This window comes from Lactuca virosa, chromosome 1 (genome assembly GCF_052849685.1).
Source record: "Lactuca virosa cultivar CGN04683 chromosome 1, Lactuca_virosa_CGN04683_v6, whole genome shotgun sequence".
Lineage (NCBI taxonomy): Eukaryota > Viridiplantae > Streptophyta > Magnoliopsida > Asterales > Asteraceae > Lactuca > Lactuca virosa.
This window is the reverse complement of record NC_136426.1, coordinates 131100219-131121643: the sequence shown is the minus strand read 5'-3', so window position 1 is coordinate 131121643 and position 21425 is coordinate 131100219. Positions and strand designations below refer to the sequence as shown.

Genomic DNA, 21425 nt, shown 5'->3' with positions numbered 1-21425 from the left:
CTTTTTATAAAAATAATCAATATTTTAAATATGATTATAATAATAATATTATTAACAATAATACAAACTAAAAGAATAAAACAATTTAAAAATCTATATAAATTAAAAAAACATTTCAAAAAAAAATCAACCAATTGAATCTACTTTTATTTAGCTGTTTATTTATTTATTTAAACTTAATAATAGAAAAAAAAATGTTAAATGATCAATCCATTACAAATAACTTGAAATTGCAATATGTCAGTGTAGATCTACATAGCTTCACTTTAATAATTGTGTCATTGTGTGTTATATAATTTTATGGAACAATATCATGGCAAAGGATTCTTGCTTTTGTTATCATTTATGATGTGATGCCAGGTTTTTTTTCAAACTACTATGATTTAAATTATAATTAATTCCGAATATATTGAAATTAATTTCCCAATAAACCAGTCACTCTCAGATTTGATCAATTTCTTCCCGTGAGCAGACCAAGGTCTTCCTTCTTCGCCGGCCGGACTCCTCGATTCTCGTCGGCGCCGTCGTCTGCTTCACGATCTCGTCTCCAAAACCCTCCGAAAACGTCAAAATCATTTTAGCGTTCTGTTTAATTTGTTTCATATTTCAGAAATCTTAAATTTAGGGTTTTTTTAATTTTTATTAATTGGGGGACAATTTATCGAAGGGATGCTAATCACACTGAATCCCGTAGAGATCATCATCAGTTATGTTCCGCCGTCTTAAATGGTTCATAGCTGGTTTCAATCAACAGAGAACACCTAAACCGAAGGTCGATGCGAAGCGCTTGTCTCTACCTAGGGAACATCAGAACTACAATAATTCAAGAACTCGAAATCGCAAGTCAATGTTGGAAGCCGTTCACGAAGTTGCAATTTATATCCATAGGTTTCATAACCTAGACCTATTTCAGCAAGGGTAACGATAAATGTATTATCAGTTCATATTTTTTGCTAAAGTTATTCTCTTTCCATCGGATCAATCTATGGAAGATTTGGAAGTACTTGCCTTTTCGAAAAAAGCTGCACTCTGACTTTGATCTCAAACTCTGTACTTTTCAGTTCATTCTTTTTGAATTTCGATCTGAAACAAACAAATTTTCCGTAATTTTATTACTTCGATTAGATTTTAGCTCAATGTTGTAATCGTAAAGCATTATTTGACCTGCACCAGATTCAAATCTGCTATTTTTTTTTATAGGTGGTATCAGATCAAGATTACCATGAGATGGGAAGATAGCGACTATGCATCTTCTCTGGGAACTCCTTCAAGAGTGGTTCAGTACGATGGTATCTATGCAATTATCTTTGACCTGTTAACTTTTATTAAGTTATTTCCAGCCTCAAAACTAATATTATGCAACATTTTTACATGAATTACAGCTCCTGATCTTGGTTCTGATAATGTATTGGGTGTATGGAAGATTGATGACACAGACCATAGTTTTTCATCACAACCTTTCAAGATTCGATATGCAAGACAGGATATTCTTCTATCAGTCATGATAGCTTTCAACTTATCTCTTGGTAAATTTGAGGTCTCTCTCTCTCTCTCTCTCTCTCTCTCTCTCTCTCTCCCTCCCTTTCTCTCTGTGGTTAAATTAGTAAATGTAGGAGAGAAGTTCTGTCTTCTTCATGTTATCTTGCCAATGATGAACACTTACAATCTTCAGGGTCCAATCACATCTGCTGTAATTCTGAAATTTGAGCTGCTGTATACACCTGTTTTGGAGATCGGGTTAGCACACAATACTGTTTTCTACTTTACTGGATATAATGTTATCAATACTTTACTGGATATAGTGTTTTTAATGCTCCATCTTCAGCTCCAATATGCAGGACTCTTTGGAAGTAACCCCTGCTGCAGTTCATGAGTTCAGAATTCCACCCAAAGCTCTTCTTGGACTACATTCATATTGTCCTGTTCATTTTGATGCTTTCCATGCTGTGCTTGTTGATACCACTGTCCACATCAGCTTACTAAAAGGTGGTGTTCATACCATGAAAACACCAAGGTTTGTTCAAAGTTTTTTCACTCCATATTGATTTTCAATCCACAAAATCAGATTTTTTTTAAATGTATTATCTTTTGTAGTCGCAGCAATTCTCTTAGTCATGAAGAAGCTTCCAGTGACAACAAGTATGACAAGGAAAAGCGTGTATGCATTTTAATATTTTATACATTCTGGATTTTTATATAATAGATATATATTTAGAGAACTGTTGATATACTGATAAATTATAATCATGCTACTGAAACAGGTTTTGCTTGTGAAGGCATTTTTAATTTCACGTGCAAATTTACTTCAAGAGCTAAGAAATCTTAGTAAAGCAATTAATCAAACAATTGATGTAAGTGGTTTCACTTCACAACATGATGAAAGTGAAACAGAGACTCCTAATGTTTCTAAGGTTTGTGACTTTCTTCACTTGTTCTTTAAATTATGTCTTATACTTATCCATCTTATATTCTTGAACAGATTCCAAATGGATCCATTGATATGCAGAGTGATTATCTTTACACCCTACAAAACGATGAACTTTATCGTCTTTTTCATTCCCTTGGAGACCAAATTCTCTACTTATGGAGCACATTTCTCAAGTTTCACAGGTTTGCTTCTTTTTTCTTTTTCCAATTTTGTCCTTTTGTCTTATGATTATATGTATCAAAATCTTATCTTGTATTCCACAACAGGGCTAACAAAGCAAAAATTTTAGACCATTTGCGTAATTCATGGGGTATTGATCGTAGAGCTGAGTGGTCAATATGGATGGTGTACTCCAAAGTTGAAATGCCTCTCCAACCAATCAGAAGCGAGGTTGATGACTCAGCATACAAAGGTCCACGTGGCAGTGTCCCTGTTCTCAGAAAGATAACCGAAGATGTAATTTATCTCACAACAATTTTCACTTATCACAAAATCCAAACATGAAACATGTTATTGACTTGTTTTGTTGTCCTTTTTTAGCCTTCTGAAGCTGCAGCAATGAGAGCTGAGCTTCATAGGCGAAGTATTGCACAGATGAGGGTGAGTGTGTTTTTCAGGGTGCATTTTATTAATTTTTTAATGTTGAAATTATAATTTTTTTTTAAAAATATATGCAGATAAACAGTTGTTCAATTCAAGATCTTCATATTTTTGGAGATCCCTCACGTATACCAATTATAATAGTGGAACGTGTTGTAAATGCACCATTGCGTTCACCTAGTGGAAATTCTTACTTCAGAAATATGGATCAAAAGGCTACTACTAATGGAGTTCTTCAAGAAAATGACTCAAGAATTTCCACCAATCATCAAAAAGGACGTGTTTTGAAGATTGCTGTGTTTGTTCATGGTTTTCAGGTACCCTGTTTAATTCCATTCCATTCTTTTGTGATTCCATTCCAACTGACATGAGAAAAATAAACAGGGACATCATTTGGATTTACGCCTTGTAAGGAATCAATGGCTTTTAATAGATCCAAAACTTGAGTTTCTAATGTCTGAAGTGAATGAAGATAAAACATCTGAAGACTTTAGGGACATGGGATTAAGATTAGCTAAAGAAGTGATTGCTTTTGTTAAAAAGAAAATGGATAAAGCCTCAAGATCTGGTGGCTTAAAAGATGTTAAACTCAGCTTTGTGGGCCACTCCATTGGAAATGTCATCATTAGAACTGCACTTTCAGGTAAACAATATTATATACACATTGAAAATGTCATTGTCCACATGCTGACGTGGCAATTCTTTCTATATAATTGAAATTTGTAGAGAGCATCATGGAGCCATACCATAGATACCTTCATACATATGTGTCTGTTTCGGGCCCACATTTAGGGTATCTGTATAGTTCAAATTCTCTTTTCAATTCTGGATTATGGCTTTTGAAGAAGCTTAAGAACACACGTTGCATTCATCAGCTTACTTTCACTGATGATATTGATCTTGAAAACACTTTCTTCTACAAACTTTCCAAGGTACATAAAAAATAAGATTCAAGAACATATTTTCTTTTTAGTTTTCAAGATTCTAATTTCTTGTTTTACTTTCAGCAAAAGACATTGGAATATTTCAAGAACATAATCCTTCTCTCATCTCCTCAGGTATTCTACCAAAAAAAAAAAAAGAGTAAATTACAACTTTGGTCCTTGTGCTTTACCAAAAATTGCAAGTTCAGAACGTGCAATTTTATGTAAAACACAGGGACCATATCTGAATATCTGCAATAAAATGCGAACTTTTTGAGGAAGTTTTGGAATATGGACTGAATTGGATCTTTAAGTAAAGTATAGGGACCGAATTTGTAATTTTACTCGATTTATTTCAGGATGGTTACGTTCCATATCATTCTGCGCGAATCGAGATGTGTCAAACGTCATCAGGAGACTACTCAAAAAAAGGGAAAATTTTCCACGAGATGCTCAACAACTGCTTAGATCAAATCCGATCTCCATCTTCTGAACAAAGAATGTTCATGAGATGCGATGTCAACTTTGATATCTCATTACAAGGAAGAAACTTGAACACGATAATTGGTCGAGCTGCTCACATAGAGTTTCTGGAAACCGATATTTTTGCCAAGTTTATTATGTGGTCTTTCCCAGAACTCTTTCGCTGATGTCAGATCAACACGAAATACAAGACACTGTAAATTATAAATTTATCAGATAGAAAGTGGGAAAGGGGTATCGATCAGATAGGTGATTATAAGATTATAAGATATAAGATTATAAGTTATAACCCACTTTTAAGTTATAATGTAGATTTTTTCAGATGTGATTCTACTACGTGGGTAAAATTTTAAGCTTAAGCGCTAGGGTTGTAGTGTTTTTTATAGGTGGTGGGAAGACGATTATAATATAGTGTAGATGAAATCAAGTGTTTCCCTGATTTCCACTATGTTCTTTTATATTTATGTATATTTTTGGTTTTTATCGTGAAGATATAGTTACTGTTGGGTGTTTGGTAAGTTTTTGGATGAATGTATACAAGGTGTTTGATGAAATGCTCCAAAGAATAAAAACACAAGAATTTTAGGTTTTTATAAGGTAGAAAGTGGCAAGTTCATAACTCACTTTAATTTTTAACTTATAATGTGGATTTTCAGATAATTCTACTCAAGTAGAATGCTGTGTCAAGATTGTAACATTTATAGGTGTTTCCCTTAATTTTCCGGTATGATTTTATGACTAGAAACACACTTTGCTTCTCTGAAAAGCTATAGTAAAATGGTCATTTTGTTTACAGTTCATCCAACGTACGAAATAAACAAATATCATATATACAACACTCTAGGAAATTTTTTTATCATTCTTTCGGTCATTTAATATGGAAAAAGAGAACACCTAAGCACCATAATGTGCTGAATTGTACATTCTAAATACTAGTTTATAATTACAAAAACACACCACCAAAAAACCTCATACATCTTTTTGAAATGAGTTAAGAGTATGTAGATGTCCACAGTTGTGCCTTCATAGGAGGTAAAACGACTGTCTCAAGACAACCTCTGTCATTGAACAACCGCTAACCTGCAAAGGAGGCAAGAAGTAAATCAAAGCAGACTTGTAAGAGAAATCTAGAATAAATCAACATAAAACTCTCTAAATCCGATAACTTGTAATTTATAGTTGCAACTAGGCATTATATAATCATTTTGTGAAGTTATATTGGTTTTTATAGATCAATTTTGATAGAAGCCAAATTCGAGATGGCTAATCTCCTAATAAACAAGAAAAGAAACAAACTCTTGGAACAATTTTCTGCTTAATTTCTTTTGCAACCAAATTAAAATACTTATAATGAAGTAACTCCTAAAATTAATGAAACATGAAAACGTGACTACTGCTACTGATCATGTGACTAATGCTACTAATCATAATGCAACGTGGGTGTGTGGGAAATTTGAACTAACTAACAAGAGAAGACTATTTCAACTCTAATGCATGAATTATGGAAAAAAGGAACACATGGGAATTAGCTAAGTGCATGAACGTATCAAAATTTATCTTTGTAAAATTTTTAAAACATAATTTTATCTTATAACTACATAACAAACACTAAAATCAGAGAGAATAGACTTTCTTACTTTTCGAATCAAACTCTACTTATGACAATATGTAAATGAAACATCAAAACTAAACATAAAGCGTTTGTAGTCCAACGGTTAGGATAATTGCCTTCCAAGCAATAGACCCGGGTTCGACTCCCGGCAAACGCATTTTTCATTTTTAGTCTTGAAATTTTTTTTTTGTTTCGAAAGAACAATATCTGGTTTGTTTTAATAAAAGCGTTTGTAGTCCGATATCTGTTTTCTTTCTCGTCTACATCTTTTTTCCAAAAAGATGCTAAATTTATCTGGTTTCTCTTGGTAACTACTGAACCATCTGCAGTTTTGCGAATTATTATCAGTTGGGTGGAAGAATTACAGAAAATCTCAAAGTTCGAACAGGGGTTTTCAAGCTCTTATCACCTGTAAGTTCATCACCAATAAACTATTTTACAAGATTAGTCCCATGAGTTTCGGAATTATAAACGACCAACAGCTTTATCTCGATGCTTTAATTTGGTTTTTTTACGCTATGGGTTTGATTGTTTAACTGCCCACCATCTGTTCGACGAAAATCCTCACTCACATACTTCACTTATAAATCGCTGTTTATCTCTTTGACACTCTATTTTTCCACCTTTTGCAGGATTTTACATAACTTAAATATGGAATTATCTCTATCGCATGCTTTATCATATACGCATGATAAATCCCCGATTTCTCTCAAATCAGATTTCCTCCCTTCTCATTCTTTCTGGAAGAGAAATCATAACAAGATACAGAAACCACAAAACCTATCTTTTACAATCACTGCATCCATCAAACATGTTCGTGACCCATCACTCGACTACCATGTAGTAAAGCAAAACAAGATCCGATTTGTTCAAAAGCTCAAAACTTTACTCCTTTCAAAACCAAAACACTACATGCCACTTCACATCCTAGGCAAATGTCGATCCTACCTTTCTCTCTCAAAACCCCGATCCCTTCTCTCCATGATCCATCGTTACCCCACCATTTTCGAACTCTTCACTATCCCTTTACCTTCAACACCATTAAACGCCACAAAAACACTCCCACAACTCTGTGTACGTCTCACTCCATCTGCATCTTCTCTCGCAATTCAAGAATCTAACCTCAAAACTGCCATGTCAGACTCTTTAGCCTACAAACTTCAGAAACTTCTCATGCTCTCTTCTCATCAAAGATTACTTCTATCAAAATTAGTCCACATTGCCCCTGATCTTGGCCTCCCTTCTAACTTCCGTTCTAGACTCTGTAATCAATACCCTGAAAAGTTTAAAACTGTTGACACGTCATATGGGCGTGCACTTGAGCTTGTGTCATGTAACATTGACCTGGTCAACCCTCTTCCGATTCCTGAAGTCAAACCTCTTGGGTTGATTGTAGATAGACCTTTGAAGTTTAATCGATTGAGACTACGAAAAGGGCGTAATGTGAAAAGACATCAAGAACAGTTTTTGATAAAGTTTAGAGAGATAAAAGACGTGTGCCCTTATCGAACAAAAGTTGGAGAGTTTCCAAAAGAATCTTTGAAAGCAGAGAAGAGAGGTTGTGATGTGGTGAGGGAGGTGTTAGGTATGATGGTTGAGAAGCGGACTTTAGTTGACCATTTGACTCATTTTAGGAAAGAGTTTGGGTTGCCAAATAAGTTGAGGGGTATGTTGTTGAGACACCCTGAGCTTTTTTATGTGAGTTTGAAGGGGGATAGGGATTCGGTTTTTCTTGTGGAGGGGTATGATGATGAGGGTAAACTTTTGAAACAAGATGAGTTGTTGATGATGAAAGATTTGTTAATGGATTTGGTTAGGGAAGGGAAAAGGATGAGGAGAGAGAGAAGGAATGAGGTTAAGAATGATTTTAGTTATGGAAGTAGAGAAATTAATGGAGATTATCAAAGTCTTGATGAGATTGATGATGATGATGATGATGTTGTGGACAGTTTGGATGACTTATTTGATAATGATAATGATAATGATGATGATGATGATGATGATGATGGTGAAGAAGAGGAGGGAGGAGAATTTTGGTCTACCAAGTTTGTTTCTGTAGTTGGGAGTGAAGAAAAATGTTTAGAGCCTTGGTGATGATTGTTAATGGCTTTGTAAGTATGTTGTTATGTTGAGATTTGAGAATTAATTATATGAAAACTTGTTATGTTATTAGTAAAATCTCTATATGTATAAGGTTATTGATTAGAGTATAGTATAAAAGCAAATAAAGTTGTGTGCTTTTGTTGTTACTTAAATAGAAGTGATGGTGAAGCTTTTGTGATAGGATTTAATAGTTGGCATAACTTTGATAGACTTAGGTCCCTTTTGATAGTTTCTGTTTGGGAAAGTGTTGTCTGATAAAGTGTTGTCTGGGAAAGTTTTCTGACTGGGAAAGAAACCATGCTGTTTGATTGTACATCTGATTGACTGTGCTGAATGATGAAAAAAAAGTAATAATTCAATAAAAACTAAATTTTAAAAAGGTTATTTAAAAAAAATTAATAATACAAGAAAGAAAGAAAGAGGTCGGGTTTGGTGCGTTATTGTCTTTCCAGCCCATTCAGTCAGAAAGATATGATTTTGGAGCTTTCTGGAAAAGACATATCTTACCAGGAAATACCATTTTTTTGTGCAAATCAAACAGTTTTTCCGGTCCATATCTTTCCGGTCCATTCAGCCAGAAAGATCTGTTTGGACCTGGAAAGATGTGTATCAAACGGGGCCTTAGTCTTTCATGTGGGTGGTATTAACAATTCTTAGTTCTTACAACAAATTATTTCAAGATTTAAGGAGACGAAATCAATGTAATGTTGTTGATCTTTATAAACAAAGTGGTGGTGTAAAAAGGGGTATTGAATTCAATCAAATGCTTTAATCGATGATGCTAGATATCAGTGGAAATGTGTGTTATGTTGTCGTAGACATGATGAGTCTTCAATATCTATTTAGAAATGGAATTTTTTGGAATTGTAAAATGTGATTTGTGATCATGATAATTGATTAAGTATGTTGTCAAGGTTACATTACAAAATGCTATGGGTACAAGGTAAACCTAAGGAGCGCACGAGACAATACCATTTCTTGCCATAAAATAGCTTCTAGTTTAAAAAAACAACAAAATTTCCATCCCAATAGCAGATACTTTCAAAGAATCTAAAACTAATTCAACATCATATTTAAAGAATAACTAAATATTTAAGAAGAGTGGCAGCCATTAGCCAAGGTACATGTTGTAGCGAATTTTGAATTTGGTATTCGTTAGGTATTGAGTGTGCCGAATAATCACCTTGATTATGCTAGTGTGTTCCTTTACAAGAGAAAAATGAGGTGATATATAGAGACGATAGAGTTGTTGATGCCAAGGATGAATAAGATTAAAGGTGAAAAATGAGTAGTAACTTGAAATATTTGTAGTAGTACCAAGTTTGTTTAACTACACATCTATCGATTTATTTTATAATATAGACAAAAGTTATATAACATGTTAGTATTTTATTGAAATTGTTGTAAATTTATTGTAATAGTAATTACTAAATATTAATATATAAATTTATAAAAATGAATAAAGTTCTAATCTTTTTGACAAAAAAATATGTAACGTGAAAGATTCGAATAAAATATAATTGACCTAAAATAGGAGTGAACTTTTTTGAAAAGAATTTTACATATATATCAAATTAACGCGGTGATTTTGTAGAATAACACAATATGCAACTTTGTTTGGCCGACAATAACAGTCAAATTTCAGGTTTATACAAAGAAAATGGAAAGATGGGGCTATGTCGTCGTCATCATCGTCATTCGAGAAGGAAGTAACTATGTCGTCGTCATTCGAGAGGGAAATCGCATAGGATTTACTGCCACTTCGAAAACTAGGTTTTGTCCTTCTATGTGGTCTTCAGTGAGGCTGATTCAAGAAGATTGGATGAGTCTTGAAGAGTTTAAGAGCAAGTCCATCAATCTTGTAACCAAATCACTAACAATAAACATAATCAGAAAGAAATACAATACTAATTATATGCAAATCTAGGTGTACAAACTAAGATATAACAATGAAATCATGCATGAAGCCCTACAAAGAGAAACTGGATGCAAAGACTGGGGTGGTTATTCACCTTGGAGATGTTTCGATCTCGGGTTTTCCACCGTTGTACCACTGACATTCTATAGAAAAAATGAAATCATGTATCCGGTGAAGATATATCATGATTTTTTCAAATATGAGTTTGATCTAAACAAAACAAACCAATAATACAAATTTCCTAAATCAGCAGTTGGCATCACCTCTCTTGCATATAAACTGCAACTACATTTTTCGAGACCACCTATTCCAACAATCAGGACAAGATAATTTCCGTCACTCCATGAGATCTCATCCCATTCAAGTTTACATGAGTCAGGTCCCATTATCGTCCTTCTCTAGCTAATAAAGTTGCTGGTTGAAGCTCTGGTCGAGCAACAAGCTCTAAATAAGTAAATATGATCCAAAATACAAAACAAAGAAACATAAATACATTATGCTTGGTTGTTTTTGTTGGATTAGTGTCTAAGCCCATAACTATTTTGGTATGTACTTGACCCGATTGCGAGCATGGTCCTTTTGGGTTGCCTTCACCAAAGCAACTTGATAGGATGATTTATGGAGAAAGAGATTAATTATGATTTATTAATATATTATATGAATAATATATTAAGAGAGAAATCATATTATTTAATTAATAATAGTCAAGAATTAATCAGAGTTAATTTTGTGGCTAAAAGACATTAATTAAATAAAGGGGACTAGAACTGTCAATTGTGTGATAGTTGGATATTGGGCTAATGGACTCCATAGAGGATGGAGTGGACGAAATCTATGGAGAAACCCATTAGAATTCGTCCAAGGCCTCTAAAGGAGGAGTCCATGGGCCTAAGCAGTCAGATTAGGGCCTAAGCAGTCAGATTAGGGCCTAAGCAGTCAGATTAGGGCCTAAGCAGTCAGATTAGGGTTTACTAGTTCAAAACCCTAATAGCCTCACATATTTAAGGACCCCTAGGGCACCAAAAACGTGGCTAACTGATTCCTTAGGGTTTCTAGACGTTTTTGGTGTCTTCTCCCTCCTCCTTCTTCGTCCTTATTGCTTATGGTGTTTGTGACTCCATTAGAGGTGTGACACTTGTGACACTAAGCTTTCAGAAGCCAATTACAAGAAGGAATTGAGATTGTTATTGCTACATAACAATCAAAGGTAAGATCTAAACCCTATTCTTATGTTAATATCGATTATCACATGCTAGATCTAGGGTTTATGGCTTTGGATGATTATTACATGTTCATTAGACAAACTAGATCCAAAGCTTTAGGGTTTGCATGTACACCATAGGATTGATGTAGTGCTCAAAACCCATCAGTTTTCTTGATGTGTAATTATCTTTTTTTCCGACAGGAACCAGGATAAAAATGGAAGAATTAACAAGGGTTAAAAGGAAGAAGAAGCATATATATGAAAGATAAATAAGGCGACGGATTCACTGTAAAAGCTCTCTTTCACCATATAATAAAGAAAAACAAATTTCCAAAGAAGTAAACCATGAGAAAAGCAGAATTATGCAGTTTCCATTTCGGGTTGGGTCACCTGCATACACTACCTACTTACCTGCAAATCTTTTAAATTAAATAGAAGAACGAATCACGTGATAGTACGTACCCTATCCTGGTTCTGTACATTTCCCAAAAGTTCTAAATTATACATCTCTAAAAACTTAGATCATTAATTCATTATATTTGGTTTTGATTCACTATTTTAATAAAATAAGTAACATAGCTTATAAACTATGTATAATATATAAAAAAAAAATAAGAAAAATAATGAATTTTTATAATTGAAATGTTTTTTATCTTTTAAATTTAAGCAAATAATTTAAATTAATAAAAGAAACTAATGAGTTTTAATTTTATGAATTTTGAAGTTAAAAGGTAAGTTTATTAATGAAATTAATATCCATTTATTGCAATTATTACATTAAAATATTATGTGAAATTTAATAAAATAAAAAAACTCATAAAATGACATGTGGAAAAAAAATTAATTCAATAAACACAAAATGATATTTGGCCAATTGAATGAGAGTGTGACCAGTAACAAAAAAAAACCTTCATTTATTAAAGAGGATATATATATATATATATATATATATATATATATATATATACTAGTTTATAACCCGTGGGAACCACGGTTTTAAAGCTAATTAAATTTTCATAGTAAAAAATCAAAAAATTATTAATCTATTATTTTAATTAAATTGTTAATTAAAAGATATTTTTTAGTTATATAAAATTATAATCGTTGATTTAAATAAATACGTGATCTTATAATTTGTATTAATTTTATTTTAATGTTTATTCTAATGTTATTAATTTAAAGTAATTAGAATGAAAATTTTGAAATTTAAAATTTGAAATGGAGAATTAATAGGTTGACAAGTGGCATGCCATTAATTAGGGGACCTAATAGGATGACACATGGTAAAATGAGAATAAACCTATTCTTTTATTAGAATAGGGAGATATATATATATATATATATATTAGGTGTGACACCCATGTATTATATGGGTTAATTAAAAAAAATTAAATATCAAAATATAAACATTAAGTATTTTTTAAAATTAAATTTTAAAATAAGGAAAGAAAATACATATTTATTGCAATTTAAGATCATATTTATTACATGTAATACTTTACTTATATAGTTGTATGTATTATGTGACTTTTTAATTTTAAAAAATAAAAAACCTAGAAATTGACATGTAGATATTATTTATTTAAAAAATACCATAAAATGACAATTGTCAATACTTATGAGAGGTTGACATGTGGCAAAATGGATCTTCATTTATTAGAGTAGATAAAAATGACGATGTCCTGTTTTTTTTTAACTAACACGAAAACGAACCAATTAAAAATCGACAAACACGACACGACACGACAAAGATAACATAATATAACAATTAGTTTATTTAATTAATATTTAATCATACATAACACGACAAATAAATGCTAAATCGTGTCAATTTTGTGTCGAATTTGAACACGAACACGATACGACTTCGTGTTTTTTACACTTGACACGAACACGAATTCGAATTTCAATTTCGTCACAATTTCGCTTCATGTCGTGTATTTTGTCGTGTCGTGTCAACAATTGTCATCTCTAATATATATATATATATATATATATATATATATATATATATATATATATATATATATATATATATATATATATATATATATATATGGCTAAATGGATTGTATACATGTTCTAGATTATGACATAACCTAATACCACAATATATATATATATATATATATTCATTCAAAAGGAACAACACACACTTTTTCTCTTCATTCGATTTAGGGTTTCTATTTCTTCACCTTCTTCAATTCAAGTGACATGTTGTAAATCTTTTGATACTAGAGAAAGAGTAGAGACCATAGAGGGAACGATTCACGGATTGGTGAATCCGTTCCAGCTTCATCATTCATGCATCCCGCTCGACCCGCCGGAGAAGGAACGACAAACCGGCGGTTCCGCCCCAAACCGATCTAAACCCGCCGACGACTCCGTCGACCTTAGTTAATGCGTCTAGCGATAAAAAGTTCCCTAATTATGCTTCCCCCCTCATATAATGACAATACATGAGAATACTTGAAAATAATTGTTCATGGACACCCTCAAAAGCTTAATACATTGCATTTTTCCATGCCCAACTTAAGAGTACGAAATGTCAAATTTGAACCGGGAACTGAAATCTTGAATGGTTATATTTCCATGGAATACTACACCAGTCATTACATCCTTTAATAAATGACAATATTTTTTTGTAGGCTTAACGATGGTTGATATGAAATTGGGTTTTAAGACAATTATGTTCATTCACATTTTTTGTTGGCTTAACAAGGGAAAATGACTTAGGATGGTAACTACCTGTTATCCGTGTTCACATATTGGCAACTTCTTTTTTTTATACATAAGAAAGCAACTAACTTGTTTTAACTGTTTAAATTATATCAATATTATCGGCTAACCTCCATTTTAACCGGTAACTCAAATTAACTCATTTAAAAGAAAGGGAAAAGAAAATTACGTGGCATACACAAGATAATACATGGCATCTATGTGGCATATTACACATCACCTCATTATATAAAGGGTGTTATATTGTTCGTTTGTTGTTAAAGCCCTAGATCGACAATGACTTCTTCTTCTGCTTCATCTGCCTATTCCAAACGCAATGTCGAATTGCAAGCTAAACATCCATGTAAGTGCAACATGCCATCGCGTGTGAAGATTTCAAGAACACCCGACAATCCAGGAAAAAAAATTCGAGTTTTTCAAAACTCTCTGGTAAATATGTTTTTTCTTAATCATCCCTAACTGAATCTTCTTCTTCATCTTCTCTTCAATTTAACTTTTTTTTATCCTTTCCTTAAGAGTGCAAGAACTCCAAAATGTAATTTCTGGGAATGGCTGGAAGAGGATGAGTACGAAGTAGAGAAGAACAGTGATTTGGGACAAATCTACAACCTAACATTGAATCTTGGAAATTTGGAAAACGAAATTAGTATATGCAGGAAGAAGTTGGAAGAAGAGAAGAGCTGTGATTTGGTTTTCAGACAAGAACTGGACGAAGTCAAGTGGAAGTTGTTTACTTATAAAGTTGCATTGTTTGTGTTATTTTTCTTGTATGTTAAAGATGTCGTTTTTAAAGTTTGATGTGTTCTTTGTATCCTGTTTGATGTATTCTGACTAAATCATGTACTTCATGAAGTTTTGTATGCAATGAAAGTTATGACTAAAGCATGTGTTTGAGTTAATGTAGTTTTGTATGTAATGAAAGTTATGACTAAAGCATGTGTTTGAGTTAATGTAGCATAATTTTGATGCATCATGACTAAAGTTTGATGTTTAATACTTGATGTATTATGATCAAATTGTATACAAACATGTAAATGAACTTGGGGAAAAGATGTTAAAGACAGGGAACACAAATGGCATTATAAACATCACAAATGGCATTACAAACATCACAAATGGCATTACTATTAAATACAGTAAACATGTAATGTATACAAACATCTAAATAAACATGTACTTAAATAAAGATGTTAAAGTACCTTACAATAAAAAAGATTCCCAAACATACAGGACCCAAGATGTTAAAGTACCAAAATATTCCAAAAGATGTGTCAAGTTTGTCCTATTGTGCCAAAAGCTATTACAAGACCCAAGATTCCAAAACATGCATACCAAAAGTTGTGCAAAAATATAAACAAGACATTAAATTCAAATCTCCAGTGGGTGTTCATTACTGCTTCCCTCTTTCTTCCCTATGTTCTTCCCTAGCATAATCTTTGTAATTCTTTCTGAACTTTTTCTTGTCCTCTTCCTAACTTGAATTTCTGCATTGTCTTGAATTTCCTGTTCCACATTATCTTGAACTTCTTATTGAATGTTAACTTGAATTTCATGTTCCACTTCATCTTGAATCTCTTCTTCAATGTTATCTTAAACTAAAGGTGATAGGTTTTATACAAACAATCCTATGTTTGCATGCAACCCTAGAATTGGATCTATGTTTTTCTATTAGTTGCACAACATTATGAACACATGAAGAACCCTAGCATGCTCCTAGTAATTTCGAAATTTACAAAGGAGAATGGATTACATACCTCTTGTTGTTATGTTGTAATAACAACTTGAATCTTCAACCTTCTTGTCTTTGAAAGCAAGTACCACAAGTGTAGTACCTCTAATGGCTCACAAACACCAAGAGAAAATGGAGAGGCAAGAGAGAGAGGGGAGAGGCAGAAAATCGGCTCTAGGAACTTCTAGGATCAAGTGGCCGATTTTCCTAATCCAATGGGTCCTTATATAGGTGTAGGGATTATGATTTCAGTCCTTATCCTTATCTGGTTGCTTAGCCACCAAGCAGCCCAAGGATAATTCTAGAATCCTTGCCTTGGACGAATTCTAAGGCCTTATCCCCTTGAATTCGTCCACCCTATCCCTTAGGGCATCCTTTGCCCTACTTTCCAACTATCACATAATTGCAGTTCAGTCCCCCTAGTTCAGTTAATTCCTCTTGATCACAAAATTAATTCTTAATTAATTCTTGAACAATATTAACTAAACAAATATGATTTCTCTTTTAATATATTGTTCTTATAATATATTAATAAACCATAATAACCTCTTTCTCTATTATTTCTCCAGTCAAGTTGCTTTGGTGAAGGCAACCCAAAAGGACCATGCACAATCGGGTCAAGTACTTACCAAATATGGTTACGGGCTTAGACACTAATCCAACAGTCTCCCACTTGGATAAGTCTAGTAACCATAAATGCAAATAGAACCCGATTAGCAATCGTAGCTCTCAAAGACATTGTCGAACTCTGATCTTATCATTAACCTATCCTTTAGATAAGGGATCATATGATCCTCTATTCTAGATATCGTGTGGACAATCACATGGAACATAGTCATACTTATTGTCCAGCAGTTTGTTTCTCGATCTCAGATTCGTTTGACATAGAACTTAATTGAACACATCAATTCAGTCCTGATCGGGCCCGGCACATAAGTCAAATAAAATCATCGAGGGGCCCTGATATCGCTTTTACCCTCTTAGGATAAAAGGAACAGATAAACTTCGACTTATATGCATTTACTATTCACTAATCAAATTATACACAACAATGTGTTTTATAACATCAAGTTACTGATGCGTTTACGCATTATCAATGCACAACCAACTAGCAAACAATAAACCATATATCTAGGTTTTAAGACCATATGATATTATCGTCTTGCGATCACTCGTGATGAATTCCATGAAGTGATTCCAGCAAGCGTGGGTTTATTCCAATGCTCAAAACTTGTTCATAAGCACTCATGAACGTTGTAGCAAACTTTTGCTATGTCTAACACACTTTAGGAAATCTACACACCAATTCATGACAGTCTTCATTCATAACTACTTCCAACATATGAACGACTGTGGACCATTTGAATAAATTTATTATTCATGAAGTCAAAACATGCAAAATGAAACAATAGGTAAACAATTAACATGAGACAGTAACTTTACTAATAATATCATTTTATTTAATCATCAAATGTCAACTACATTTATCTATTACACGTTTCTAAACTATCTAATCTAAACTAATATCGTCCTTCAGCCCTATGCTCCTAGCGTGCTGCAAGTGTTTAACCCTACTCAGTCCCTTCGTAAGGGGATCTGCTGGGTTATCCTCCGACGATACCCTCTTTACTACGAGGAGTCCTTCTTCCACCCGATCTCGAATAAAATGATATTTTCTGTCGATATGTCGAGATCTACCATGATCCCTCGGTTCCTTGGTCAAGGCAACCGCTCCTTCATTATCACAGAAAATTTCCATAGGCTCTCGTATGGCTGGCACAACTCCAAGGTCTCCAATGAATTTCTTCAACCATATCGCCTCCTTTGACGCTTCGCTCGCCGCTATATACTCTGATTCGCACGTTGAATCAGCTACGGTTCCCTGTTTGGAACTTTTCCAAGTCACTGCTCCTCCATTAAGGGTAAAGACCCAACCCGACTGCGAACGGTAGTTGCCCCTGTCGGTCTGAAAACTGGAGTCACTATACCCTCGCACCTTTAAGTCATCACTCCCACCGAGGACTAGAAACCATTCCTTGGTCCTCCGAAGGTACATAAAAATATTCTTGACTACGATCCAATGTGCTTTTCCAGGGTTCCCTTGATATCGTCTGACCATGCTCAAAGAGAAGGCCACATCAGGGCGAGTACAAGTCATAGCATACATGATCGAGCCAACTGCGGAAGTGTAAGGTACTCGGCTCATCTCTGCTATCTCGACTTCAGTACTCGGACTTTGAGTCTTACTCGACTTGGCATTACTTTGGATTGGTAATTCCCCTTTCTTTGAATTCTCCATACTAAAACGTTTTAGTACTTTGTCCAAGTAAGTATTCTGACTAAGTCCTATTAGTCTCTTACTTCTGTTTCTCATTATCCTTATTCACAAAATATAGGCAGCTTCTCCGAGGTCCTTCATAGCGAAGCACTTCCCGAGCCAGGACTTAACTTCCTACAGTGTCGGGATGTCGTTTCCTATGAGTAGTATGTCATCGACATACAATACGAGTAAGCTAACTATACTCCCACTGGCTTTGACATATACACATGATTCATCCTCGCTTCGCAGAAAACCAAACTCTTTGACCTTCTCATCAAAACAAAGATTCCATCTGCGAGACGCTTGCTTAAGTCCATAAATGGACTTCTCACGCTTACACACTCTATTAGGATGCTTCGCATTGACAAAACCCTCTGGCTGAGCCATGTAAACATCCTCAGCCAACTTCCCATTAAGAAAAGCGGTTTTGACATCCATTTGCCATATCTCATAGTCATGAAATGCAGCAATGGCCAGCATCACCCTGATAGACTTTATCTTCGCAACTGGTGAGAAGGTTTCATCATAGTCAACTCCAGGAGTTTGAGTGAAACCCTTCGCAACCAATCGCGCCTTATAAGTGTGCACATTCCCATCCATGTCGGTCTTCTTCTTGAAGATCCATTTGCACCCGACCGTCTTACGACCTGGTACATTGTCAACCAAATTCCAAACTTGGTTGCCATACATGGACTGAATCTCACTGTCAATAGCCTCTTTCCATTTCACAGACTTCGGGCCTGCAATGGCTTCCTTATAGCTGTTAGGTTCATCTAGATTTACTAGTGTACTATCACTAATGAACGTATCCCCTTCTGTAGTAATATGAAAGCCATAAAATTGGGGTGGAACACTAACCCTTTTGGAACGTCTAAGAGATAAGGACTCGTCAATCGGTTCAACCGGAGTTTCCTCCTCTGGTTGAGCGCCAGTGTTAGAGGTTCCTTCATCGCTCGACTCTTGAAGCTCTTCAAGATCAATTTGCCTCCCACTGTCTCCTTGGCTTATGAGTTCTCGTTCTAGGAAAACCCCTCTCCTCGCAACGAAGACAACATTGTCACTCGGTCTATAGAAGAGATATCCAAAGGATTTCTGCAGGTAGCCGATGAAAATACATCGCTCACTACGAGGTTTGAGCTTGTCGTGAGTCTCTCGTCTTACGAAAGCCTCGCAACCCCAAACCTTGATATGTGTCAACGAGGGAGCCTTCCCTGTCCATATTTCGTGAGGTGTTTTGGCAACCTTCTTCGTAGGGACTAAGTTAAGGATATGGGCGGCAGTCTCTAAGGCATACCCCCAGAATGAGATAGGTAGTGAAGCACGACTCATCATGGAACGAACCATGTCTAGAAAGGTTCGATTACGCCTCTCAGCTACACCATTCAACTGCGGTGTTCTAGGTGGCGTCAATTGCGAAACTATTCCGCATTCCTTGAGGTAGTCATGGAATTCAAGACTTAGGTACTCTCCACATCGATCAGATCGAAGCATCTTGATTTTCCTGACCAACTGATTCTCCACTTCTTGTTTAAACTATTTGAACTTTTCAAAGGTTTCTGACTTGTGCTTGATTAAGTAGATATACCCATATCTGCTATAATCGTCTGTGAAAGTCACATAGAAGCGGTTCGCATCCCTTGTGGTGGATCTAAAGGGTCCACATACATCTGTATGTATGAGATCCAATAAACCCTCACCCCTCGCACAAGTGCCAGTGAAGGGTGACTTGGTCATGTTTCCAAGTAAACAAGACTCGCACACGTCATCGTCCCTAAGGTCGAATGACTCCAACACTCCATCATTTTGGAGTTGGGCTATGCGTTTCTTGTTGACATGTCCAAGACGACAATGCCACAAGCATGCTTTATCCATACTTTTGGAAGAATCTACACACAACACATCATTTCCTAAGTTATCTACAACCATCACAGTCTCATATATTCCATTACAAGGTAATGCTTCAAAATATAAAACATTATTAAGATAAGCATAAATAAAACCCCTTTCATTATCAAATGAATATCTAAAACCTTGTCTATATAAACCATGAAATGAAATGATGTTTCTTGTCATATCTGGCGAATAGCAACAATTGTTTAAATCTAAATCTAATCCATTACTAAGCACTAAGGAATAAACTCCAATCTTGGTGACAGGCGACGATCTTCTGTTTCCCATGATCAGATTCATCCTTCCATGCTCCACATCCCTATTTCTTTTTAGTCCCTGCAAATCAGAACATATGTCAAAACCACATCCTGTATCAAGAACCCAAGAAGTAGCATGTGACGAACCATTAGATTTAATTGTGTAAATACCTGCGAAAGACGGCTTGATCTTCCCATCCTTGATGGCCTGTAGATATTCTGGGCAGTTTCTCTTCCAATGCCCTATCTTGTGGCAGTAGTGGCACTCTGCCTCCTTAGGGTTAGAGTTGGGTTTGGCAGAACCAACTTTGGTTCCACTAGAAGAGGTACCATCTTGGGACTTTCCCTTGTGGTGGCTCTTTGAGGGAGCCTTCCTCTTCTTACCCTTCCCTTGTCCTATTGCCAAGACAGGGGCAGCAGCGGGAGTTGGAGTTGATGCAACATATTTGTCCTTGAGGTTGCTCTCAGCAGTCCTCAACAAGCCCTGAAGCTTGCTCAAAGAGACCTCCTCCTTGTTCATGTGGTAGGTCATGTGGAACTGGCTATAGCAGGGAGGCAAGGAGTGAAGGATAATATCAATTTCCAGCTCTTCATCAAATTTCACATTCAACTTTAGCAGGCGATCGACATATCTCTGCATCTTTTGCAGATGAGCGGTAAGGGACTCTCCATTACCCATTTTGGTAGTGATCATCGAAGTGATGATCTCGTACCTTTCTTGCCTAGCGCTTTGGTGGTACCGGTCCAGCAGATCTTGGTGCATCTCGTAGGGGTACATGTCCTCATAGGACTTCTGGAGTTCTGCAGTCATAGTCGCTAGCATGATGCAATGGACTTTCATGGCATCACGCTCGTGGGCCTCAAAGGCCGCGATTTCTTCAGCAGAGGCAGTGTTGAGGTCAATCTCCTTCAGCTTCTTATCGAGAACATACTATTTGTCCTCGTAACAAGTGACCATCCAAATGTTGCAGATCCAATCGTTGAAATTGGACCCATCAAAGATCACTCTCCCTCACAAGTTCATGAGTGAGAATGAGCCAGAGGAGTTTGAACCAGAAGCGTTGTTGTTGTTGTTGTTCGACATCTGAAAAGGAAAAGAACAAAGTTTGATTAGAAATGAATCCCCAATTAAACACCCAAATGAGAAATTAGGGCTAGGATCCAACAACATTATTTACAAATTAGAAGAGGGATGTCGTAATCTAACAAGTAAATAATT

At 35.1% G+C, this 21425-nt stretch overlaps 2 protein-coding genes and 1 non-coding gene across 5 annotated transcripts; all 3 read left to right on the top strand.

Moving 5' to 3' along the window:
* Nucleotides 1-245: 245 nt before the first annotated feature.
* Nucleotides 246-4952, top strand: LOC145158184 (uncharacterized). Of its 3 annotated transcripts, none has more exons than XM_079077122.1 (16): nt 246-360; nt 436-918; nt 1201-1289; nt 1383-1537; nt 1673-1737; nt 1826-2014; nt 2095-2158; nt 2262-2411; nt 2480-2610; nt 2695-2884; nt 2969-3028; nt 3106-3345; nt 3413-3671; nt 3755-3960; nt 4036-4086; nt 4311-4952. In XM_079077122.1, the coding sequence occupies exons 2-16, from the start codon at nt 710-712 to the stop codon at nt 4599-4601; spliced, it is 2349 nt and encodes a 782-aa protein (XP_078933248.1). In that variant the 5' UTR covers nt 246-360; nt 436-709; the 3' UTR covers nt 4602-4952. The 3 variants fall into 3 exon arrangements, with proteins under 3 accessions (XP_078933248.1, XP_078933251.1, XP_078933245.1); XM_079077125.1 differs by having other exon boundaries at nt 342-360; nt 446-918; XM_079077119.1 differs by lacking the exon at nt 246-360 and having other exon boundaries at nt 383-918.
* Nucleotides 4953-6131: 1179 nt separating this feature from the next.
* TRNAG-UCC (transfer RNA glycine (anticodon UCC)) lies at nt 6132-6203 on the top strand. The gene has a single exon. It is a non-coding gene; the product is annotated as a tRNA-Gly (tRNA).
* Nucleotides 6204-6328: 125 nt separating this feature from the next.
* On the top strand, nt 6329-8295 carry EMB1692 (Ubiquitin carboxyl-terminal hydrolase family protein). The gene is made up of 2 exons (XM_079077112.1): nt 6329-6457; nt 6679-8295. Exon 2 carries the CDS (start codon nt 6698-6700, stop codon nt 8138-8140), a length of 1443 nt encoding a protein of 480 aa, XP_078933238.1. The 5' UTR covers nt 6329-6457; nt 6679-6697; the 3' UTR covers nt 8141-8295.
* The last annotated feature ends 13130 nt before the right edge of the window (nt 8296-21425 follow it).

Excerpts from the sequence above, each read along its gene's own strand:
- LOC145158184 (XM_079077122.1), top strand. The coding sequence starts at position 710 with ATGTTCCGCCGTCTTAAATGGTTCATAGCTGGTTTCAATCAACAGAGA. Across the intron at positions 1,738-1,825 it reads ACACCTGTTTTGGAGATCGG|CTCCAATATGCAGGACTCTT; the intron begins GTTAGCACACAA and ends CTCCATCTTCAG. Across the intron at positions 2,015-2,094 it reads CATACCATGAAAACACCAAG|TCGCAGCAATTCTCTTAGTC; the intron begins GTTTGTTCAAAG and ends TATCTTTTGTAG.
- EMB1692 (XM_079077112.1), top strand. The coding sequence starts at position 6,698 with ATGGAATTATCTCTATCGCATGCTTTATCATATACGCATGATAAATCC.